The sequence below is a fragment of the Pezoporus occidentalis genome, unplaced genomic scaffold, assembly GCF_034315485.1.
Source record: "Pezoporus occidentalis ecotype Australia unplaced genomic scaffold, CSIRO_AGI_Poc_V1 ctg112, whole genome shotgun sequence".
NCBI lineage: Eukaryota > Metazoa > Chordata > Aves > Psittaciformes > Psittacidae > Pezoporus > Pezoporus occidentalis.
Genome location: NW_026912907.1, coordinates 1908666 through 1917624, shown reverse-complemented (window position 1 = coordinate 1917624; position 8959 = coordinate 1908666). Strand labels below are relative to the sequence as shown.

Below are 8959 nucleotides of genomic sequence, written 5' to 3'. Positions count from 1 at the left end.
GCAATCCCCATAATCCCCCTTTTTCCTTCAGCAGACAGGAGTAGAAAGGTCCAAAGAGGAAATGAGGTAATTAAGAGTATATAGAGACATTTCCTCCTTGCCTTTACCTACTAAATTGCAACACAGCTGAATAGCAACAGAAAAAAAAAGCCATTTACAGGCTGCAGACTGTTGATGGATCTCTGTGAAATGAGCTCCTGCCAAACAGATAAGGAGATCAGAAACCCAGCTCCTGGCATCTGTAATAAAGTAGCCAAAATTTGTAAACAAACCCAGAAAACAGCAGCTCCTTTCTCTTAAATAAAAACAATAATAAAAATCCTTATGGCTCAGGGTCAGGTGCATCCCTGGGGGAGCAAAGGGATGCTGGAATATTTTGCAATTAAACTTAAGGCCTTCAGAAGCATTCCCTCACCAAACCAAGATGAGAACCCAGCACATGTGCTGTTTATTCATTTAGGCACCAGCATACCAAAGGGAAATCAAGGCTTTATTGTCTTAGGAGCTGTACAAAACCTATTGAAAGCAATCATTACCTTTAAACATAACCATATGTGTATGTGCAATTAACCACACCCACACAGAGGGAAAAGGAGGAATAAACCAGCCAGCTTCTCAATAGCCAAAAATAGTTATTTATTAATAATTTAAGATTTTACATTCTTATAATAAATTCCATCTTAAAACTTTTACACCATGAATTAGACTCTCCCTTATTGGCAACCATGTGCAGGTTCACTGTGCATACACACAGGTCCAAATGCTCGCACATACTTCCAGTTTTATAAAAAAAAAAAAAAAAAGACTCAAAATATTGCATTTGAGGTGAAGCTCCCTGAAGAATTTGTACAGAGGTAATGCACTGTTTAGCACATCTGAAAGTTTTAAAAAGTGATCAGAAGTCTTCTGCATTCAAAGACAAACCTCCTCCCAGATCATGTATTTACAAAAGGTAAGGCAAAAAAATTAATTTAAAATATATATATATCATGGGGAAACTACGTCAAAAGCATGAGGAAAACAAAATCACCACAAGGAAAAGAAAGATATATGAAAGAAGAGACTACTTGCTCACAAAACATGATTTGCAAACTTCTCAACCATTGCCATTTCTCCCTCATGGAAAGCTTGCTTCATTTGAACAATAAAATCAAGCATGCTGCAAATATATTCTTTGCAATAAAAAAGAACAAACAAGAAAAGCAGAACTTATGAACAGAACAAAAACACAGGTGTTCCTTGGATTGATTTCTTGAATATATGTGAAATAAAAAAAAATTGCAAATCAGTTTAGGATTAATATTTACATTGATCAAGTAGGATACTACCGAGCTTCCGGCAAACAAGTACTCCAAATACACTAAGCTGAAATCTCTTTCTTTGGCTCCTCTAAATTAAAACAAACAAACAAAAATAACCAGTCTTCACTGAAGACAAAGATGTGTGTCACAGATCCAAAAGCAGAGAGGGAAGCAGGACAGTTCCAGTCTCTATAGAGAGCACGTGCTCAGCCTGTCCAGCCTTACCCTACCCCGCAGAAGTCCTCGGACACAAGCCACTGCACAAGCAGGGATGAGCACGCTGCCCACCTGCTGCCTGGTCACCACAGTCCTTCCCAGAGAGCTCCACTTTCCCTCCCTTCGTAAAAGCCGATTCCACACTGTGTAAACCTTTCCTAGCCTGCTCTGGCAGCTGCTTTGTGATAGCAGAAGCCAGGAAAAGAGAAAGCTACGTTTTCTTTATCACTGCCAAAAAGAACCCATTGAGGAGTGATCCCATGAAATGGACAGGAGAAGGGAGGTGGTGGGAGTTCACGTGGACTGCAGGGAATCCACCTGGAAGACATTCTGATTGGAAGGGGTGGTGAAGTACAGCTGCTGGTTCGGCACTCGATTGTCACAGGGGCTGCTCAGCCCCAGAGTCCGTTCGAAGTCCAGCAGCTGACCCATGAAGTTGAAGTTGGGTGAAATGTTGGACTTCTTCATCTTGACAATATCGTAGGCATCATTCATGGACAAATTGAGCTTCTGCATGAGGTAGGCCACTGTCACTGTGACCGAGCGGCTGATCCCAGCTAAGCAATGCACCAGGACCCCACAGTTCTTCCCCCGTGCTTCATCTGTACAAAGAGCAAAGAAGGACATATAAGACAGGGGGCTGGTAACTGATCCCTCAACACAGGTTAGATTCATATCAAACAGGAAAGAAGAACAATTCTGATCCCAGTTGCCAGCAGTGCAACGCAAGAGTTAACTTCATCGGCTTAAAACCACGGCAAGGGGAGAATCCACCTCCCTAAATATACGTACCCGTGTCCAACAGCTGAGAAAACTAAGAATGAGACAAAGGGAGCAGGAGACACAGCATGACACTGTTTTAAAATAAAGTCAGTTTTGAAAGACATGCTTTCTCCTGGAGATCTGCCTTAAATTCTTACAGTCCCCTTGCCCCAGGATGGAAATCCTGCAATATGTCACTGAATGCCTTTTATACAGACCAGCAGACTGCAAAGGTCTATTAAATTATTCTCCAACTGTTGTGCAGCTAACAATGGAGGTATTCAGGCATTTTAAAAGAATGAGGGAAGTCACAGGGGACAGCCCATTAGGAGGAACAGGATGTCAACACTGGCTGAAAATGGGTTCCTTTGTAATAGGAAATGCGTTACAATGCCTGGAGATTAGTTTCTTTGTGGCTTCCAGCCCACATTTCTTCCTGCTGGGCTCAGATTACCTACATTCTCCACTATTACCGGTATCATTCAACCGGATTACAGCACAGCTTCCCAACAGATAATGCGATGCCCACCCCACCGCACCCCGATGGGCTGATCATAGTCCTCCCCGAAACGAAGGAGAGTGCATATTTTAAGCAGAACTCCCTGAGCCCAAGGGGACGCGTTTTCAAAGATGATGGATAATGTCTAAGGGCTGGCTAACCCAGGCACCGAGCCCGAGAGGTATATCATTATTACCACGAGATTTAATTAAAGCTCTGACTATACATTTGCCAGGGATACCGCTTATGAATAACTTGCATTTAAAAGCTAAACTTAGCTTCCCAGATCATTTCTTTTTATTATTCTGCACTTCAATAACCTCAAGAGGAAAAAAAAAAAGGACATATAAGCCATCCAACCCCAGACTCATTTACCTCCCCCCTCCCCATCAGGAAGGGATTTAAAAAGATCCCCCATCCTGCGCATTGCTCAGTCCTCAGCTCCTACACGAACGGCTCAGGCAGGAATCCCGCAGCCAGCCAAACCAGGGTTGCCTGTGCAAGCTGCAAACGTCGCTTACAATTCACCGGGGTTCCTCAATCACCCCCCACCCCCCCCCAAGCAGCTTCCACCAGCCCCTCAACTTAAACCGGCTTTAAAGCCAAAAAGCAGAGCAGCCCCGAGAAAGGCTGCTACGGTTTCTCGCCCAAAATCTCCCGAATTCTGCCAAAGAAACTGAGTACTACCGCTTGTCAGATAGCTGTTAGCAAACAATCGGGTCTCACCTATAAAGGAGATGGCCTCAGGAAAGAACTGAGACAGATTTTGGCTCCAGTGGTCAGAGATGGGGATTTGCTTGTACTTGAATTCGCCGGCATTTTCAAAGAGATTAGGCAGGTTGGGGGTAACATTCAAGATGTATTTAATGCCAAACTCTTCTAAAACGTCCAGATTAGTGGAGTCCTTGGCACAGCCTAAGTAGAGGTAGGGTAAAATCTCCACCGGGAAGGAAGGCTGGTTGGTGGATAGAGGGCTGCCATCGGAGTCGGTGGCACTGTTGGGGTCTCTGTCAATGTCAGACTCGATGTCTGAAGAGGAATCAGAGCTGATTCGGAGGCCTCCCAAGCCCAGGACTGGCAAAGGAGGAGAGCTGCTGCTACACGAACTGTCTAGGTTAGTTTCGCAGTGCAGAGCGAACTCGGCCTGGAACTTGCTGAAACCACCTGGAGAGAAAAGCGGGGCGGTGGGGAAACATGTAACATGATATACGACGGCAAACCAGCTTATTTCCCTGATACAGTCTGCAAAAGGGCATCTGCTTCCCACCCTCTCGAGCCCCGGGAAAAGAAAGAAAACAAATATGTCACACACTCTCATGCAGATGGAGTAACCTAAAGACGGCTTAAGAAAATCGTCCACTGCGGCTCAGCACATTCCGGATTAAAGCTCTGTGCCGCTGCGCCCTGCGGGGACCCCCGAGAAATGTCTCGCCAACGATTCCTCCTGCCCTCCCCGGCTCATGCCGGCACCCCCATTACCACTGTCTTCCCCAATGGGTTCCAATCCCCGAGAGTCCTTTAAACAAAGCTAGGATAGCGGATGCTGGGCAGGGGGGTGGGAACAGGCATGGGGTAAAGGCCCGGAGTGTCAGTGTACAATGGCTGGGGACCCCCACCACTACCACCCCTCCCCGGGCAGCGCCGCAACCGCCGAGCCCCGGGTCTCGGCTCCTGCTACCCGCAGCCCCAGGCAAGCAGGGAGGGAAGCAAGCCAACCCCGGGCGGCTCTTCTCACCTTCCAGATAAAACGCTTTGCAGCCTTCATCTTTGAGGCGCTTGAGGAGCAGCCCCAGCACGGACTCGCCGCCCGTATTCTCGTTCCAGTCGCGGCTGTGCTCGTCGTACAGCACCACTGTGTCTGTGCCGCACCGGCGGGCGAAGCGCTCCCGGTCCTCCTCGCTGCTGGCGACGAGGGAGCGCAGGGGCAGGTTGCCCTTCTGCAGCCGCCGCAGCATGATGCCGGGGATAGCCACGTTGATGGCCGACTCGATGTGGGACGACTCGTACAACTCCTGCGGCCGGCAGTCCATCAGCAGCAGCCGGTCGTTGCCCATCTCCAGCTGCTCGTTCAGCCACGCCACAGATTTACTAATCGCCATTTCCGACGCGAAAGGGACGGGTCTGAACGTATCTAGCATGAGGAAGGACGTGGGGAGCGGAGCGTGCTCTAGGAAGCGCCTCTCGCTCTCACAGAGGCATGCGGCTGGCTCGGCAGGCTGGCTCGGCGGGCGGGCTGCACCCCTCCAACTCCTCACAACTTATCTCCCTCCGCCCCAGGAAAATGAATCACGCAGCCCCCCCCCCCGCGCGGGGCGGTGGCAGAGTCACGGCGAGGGAGAAGCAGCCCCGGCGTGTAAATGTGTGCGAGTGCGGCTAACTGTGAGCGTGCGAGCGCGCAAGCTGCCCGCTCTCCTGTCTGCTTTTTGTCAATGAATCCCTGAATGAACCTGCCTAATCGCCGCTGCAGCCTGAGCCCTTGGGCTTTTCCTCCACCGCGAGTGAATGAAATCCAATTAACGTGCACGCCGAGCGGGGCTACCCCGCTCAGCGCGGAATCACCGCGGCGGTGCCGGTGCTGCCGGTGCCCGTGTCCCCCGCGGTGCCCCTCGGTCGCGTCCCGGCGCCCGGCGGCTCCTCAATGGATACAACCACGGGACGCCTCAATGGATACATTCTCCAGCGCAGCCAATGGGTGCGCGCGGAAGGGGCTGTTGCCGCGGCGACGGGCCGGCTGGAACAGGTTGTGTTGATGAATCGTTAATGAGTTTGTCATTCACAAAAACGGAAAGGAATTTCCGCTCCGGATAAGCCGAGTGCAAACAAGCGGCAGCCGCGCCGCGGCCGCCGGGGGCAGGTGAGGGGGCGCGGCACGGCCCCCCCGCCCCCCCAAGAGCCTTCCTCCTTCCCCCCCGCGGGTGCTGGCACCGGCGGAACAAAAAGCACCTTTTTACCTTTATCCCTCCCTCCATGTTTTTTCTCCCTAAATCTGGAGCTGGCTGCCTTCTCTTTCCCCCTTCCAGTTCCTCAGAGCTGGTCGCGGCCCGGCTTTTCATGAGGGCGCTCCGGGAATCTCGTTTTTCGGGAGGCCGAGCAGCCTCTGTCCTCAGCTGATCTCTACGCGGCTGAAGGGTAAACCCAGAGCTAATCCCTTCCTACGCGGCCCGGCTTTACCCGCTGCACCAAGCCCAGCGAGGGAGCTGGCGCTGCCTCAGAGCCTGCGGCCATCCCAAAAACGTGACAAGGGAAAGCGGCCCCGCCAGATAGCGGTAACTGAACCGCCCTCGCCCGGCTGCACCGCGGGTCCACCGCCAGCGCGGAGCCCACAGGCCCCCGGCGGCGCCCCTCGCACCTGGCGGCCCGGGCCGCCGCTCCGGCTGCTCCCGGGGGCGGCCTGCGGGTGCGGACCCGTCGCCGGCGTCCGGCGCTTCCCCCCGGCCCTGGCGGGCGGAAGGGCACTACGGGCTCCACCGCACCGGGAGACGGGAGGGGAGGTTGCGGGGCCCGGCGGAGCGGCGCCGGAGGAGCAGGGAGCGGGGGGAGCGGCGCCGGTGGAGCGGGGCCAGAGGCTGAGCCGGGCGGGGTTGTTCCCAGGTGCGGGTTAGCAAATGATAAGCGAAAACCAAGAACTCAAATAAATTGAGAGAAGCCTGGCCTAAGTACTAATCCTGTCGCCAACCTCTCCTGGGAAGTAAAATTGTTCAGAAGAGGCTAATCTCGTTTACACTGCTGCTGTTCTTCGGGGTCGTTATTGTTAACCCCAGCTGAAGGAGGTTCCTTAGGTAGCATGTGGCCGGAGAGCGTTGACCTTGGAAACAGATAGTGGCATGGGCAGTCCTGTATTTCCTGCACAGAAAACACCCGTGATGTTAATTAAAGTTGGCGCATCAGTCGCTGCAGTTTCAAACCAGCCTGACACCCAGATAGCATTATCAACGCGCTCCTCAGCAGGGATTTTGAGAGGATCCCTGCTTGCTACCTTTTCAAAGGCTTGAAAGCCGGACTGAGGTGTTGCACAAAATTTGCTCAGCTCCTAAGCAGGGGCATTTGTCCAGGTTAATGTAAGACTCGCTGGACATGCACCACGTACATCATCCCACTGCTCCATGGGGGCAAGCTGACCAGTCCAGCTTGCCACGGTGGTCCTGCTCTCTCTTACTAAAGAGTTTCTAAGCTGTTCTTATCAGGTACCTCACTCTCTGTTCAGCTCTGTAGCCAGGGTATGGAGTTTAAATGTTCAGAGCAGAGACAGAGCAAAGCAGGAGCCTTTGATTTTTATTCATTTATTTGCTGGTATTTCCCCCTGCCTCTGTTAAGAGTTTTCGTTTCACCTATGTCAGGGCTTAGACAGGACAGCAAATTCTTTGGGGCTGAGACTGTTGGTTGCTCTGTATTAGTATGACAAATATCACAGTCCTGGTAAAATGAGTAATCGGGTCATAATTTAAGAACTACTCTTTTCCACCGCCTTCCCTCCATCCTTAAAATTGTTTTATTATTTTTCTCAAGTGGAGGAGATCAACTTTTGTTCAGATTTTACAACCTAATATAGCCCAAACCTCAGCCTTACTAAGCATGAATTTCAGGCTTAAGTAATGAAAGTTCTGGAATCAGAAGTTCTGCAAAGCGTGAGCAACTGGAATAGAAATTCTCAAACTGCCTCAGCTGTAGTTATCTCTCAAGGTGCATTATAATGTGATGCTTGTCTTAAAGCCATCTCAAACATTTTTTTATTACTCACTTATTGCAATAATAAGCTGTATTTTCTCAGTTAACTTTCATCCCAACAGGAGCCACAGCCAGAAGAACCCTCAAATGATCAGTTATCACCTAAGGGACCAACTTAGAAACAAGCAGAAGGACTCATATTAAACCACAGTGAATGAGACCTGAAAGTTAAAGACACGGACAATTTCACCATAACACTGTGACAATTCCCAGCAAGCTTGACACAATGATAAATACAATTTGTTCCTTGTAATCCTTGTTATTATTAATTAACATGGTTCTTTGAGGTTACAGTGTATTTTGATTGTATTTAAAAAAATGAAGATGCACACAAAACCATCAGCATGTTGCAGAATTAGGATTCAAAGAAAACAGAACAAGCCCCAGATTATGTCTATCACACACTTACATATTCATATAAGGTAAACTTGCCTGACTCTCTGATGACTAAAATATTTTGGGAAGAAAATATGTTCTGATTATCATCTTCAGGGCATTTTCAATGACGTTTTATGGCAGTGGTTTAAAATAAAAATCTTAGTCATTCAACGTTTTAACGAAAGCTGCATGTTATGCAAGCGGTTTATTAAACCCATTGAGATACCTGCGTAGTAGTAATGCATCAATAAATAATGGTAGCATTTAAGCAGATTTTTATCATATGTCAGATCTGGTCAAAATGTTATGATCATTAAGGTTAAGTGTATGAAGGCAATAAAATGTTAAACAAAGCACACTCAAGAGGGTTATATTTCCCAAGTGGAGCTGGGGGCAGAGACATGTAATGATGATGGCTATAGCCAGCTCATTGCATAGCCACAGTCTGGGGGTGGTCTTTGGTGCATTGTGAGCCAGGCAGGAGATTTTGCACTGTCTGCAGCAGAGTTAAACAAGTAAAACGCACATGCCACCTTTTGAATTTGTAGTAGTACCTCCCTTAGCATGCATCAGCTGAAGAAGTCTAAAGTATAATAAAAACTACTGGAACATTGTTATCTTTGTGTTTGCATGCAAGTATGCACTTACTTTTCCTCTCTCCATCTGACAGCATGCTGTCCTGTCAGTCACTGAGGGATGCAGGAGTGGATTCAGTTAACCACACTACCGTTTGATGCTTTGTCAGAGACCAGATATACAACCCAAGCCTCACCAGGAGGCCACTTATCATTCAACTTCCAGAAGTTTTTATAGTATGTAGGCTGTAAGAGGAGCCTATTCCTGTTAAGCATGATCGCCTCATTCATCCAGTCACTGGCAGAGTTAGCTTTTGAACCCTGAAATGTTTATTTCTGGGTGGGGTTTGGTTTATTTTGTTTTGGTTTTATACCTCCCTGGCTGTGAATGAAACCTCTTCAGCCCAGCTCAAAGCTTATTCATCACAATACGCCTATTTGCTGTCTTTTGGGCCATAAGCCTCTTGCTCATTCTTAGTGTGTGTAGAGACCCAAATAGATCT

At 49.0% G+C, this 8959-nt stretch overlaps 1 protein-coding gene across 1 annotated transcript; it reads right to left on the bottom strand.

Moving 5' to 3' along the window:
* Positions 1-612: 612 nt before the first annotated feature.
* Positions 613-5400, bottom strand: DUSP6 (dual specificity phosphatase 6). Its single transcript, XM_062633696.1, has 3 exons — positions 4514-5400; positions 3505-3942; positions 613-2119 (listed from the first exon to the last, which is right to left on the bottom strand). Exons 1-3 carry the CDS (start codon positions 4914-4916, stop codon positions 1812-1814), a joined length of 1149 nt encoding a protein of 382 aa, XP_062489680.1. The 5' UTR covers positions 4917-5400; the 3' UTR covers positions 613-1811.
* Between the last annotated feature and the right edge of the window lie 3559 nt (positions 5401-8959).

What these genes read in the sequence shown, in the direction of transcription:
- DUSP6 (XM_062633696.1), bottom strand. Translation starts at nt 4,916, where the DNA reads ATGCTAGATACGTTCAGACCCGTCCCTTTCGCGTCGGAAATGGCGATT. An exon ending in CAAAGCGTTTTATCTGGAAG is followed by an intron (nt 3,943 to 4,513) that starts GTGAGAAGAGCC and finishes TTTTCTCTCCAG; the next exon opens with GTGGTTTCAGCAAGTTCCAG. An exon ending in TGAGGCCATCTCCTTTATAG is followed by an intron (nt 2,120 to 3,504) that starts GTGAGACCCGAT and finishes CTCTTTGTACAG; the next exon opens with ATGAAGCACGGGGGAAGAAC.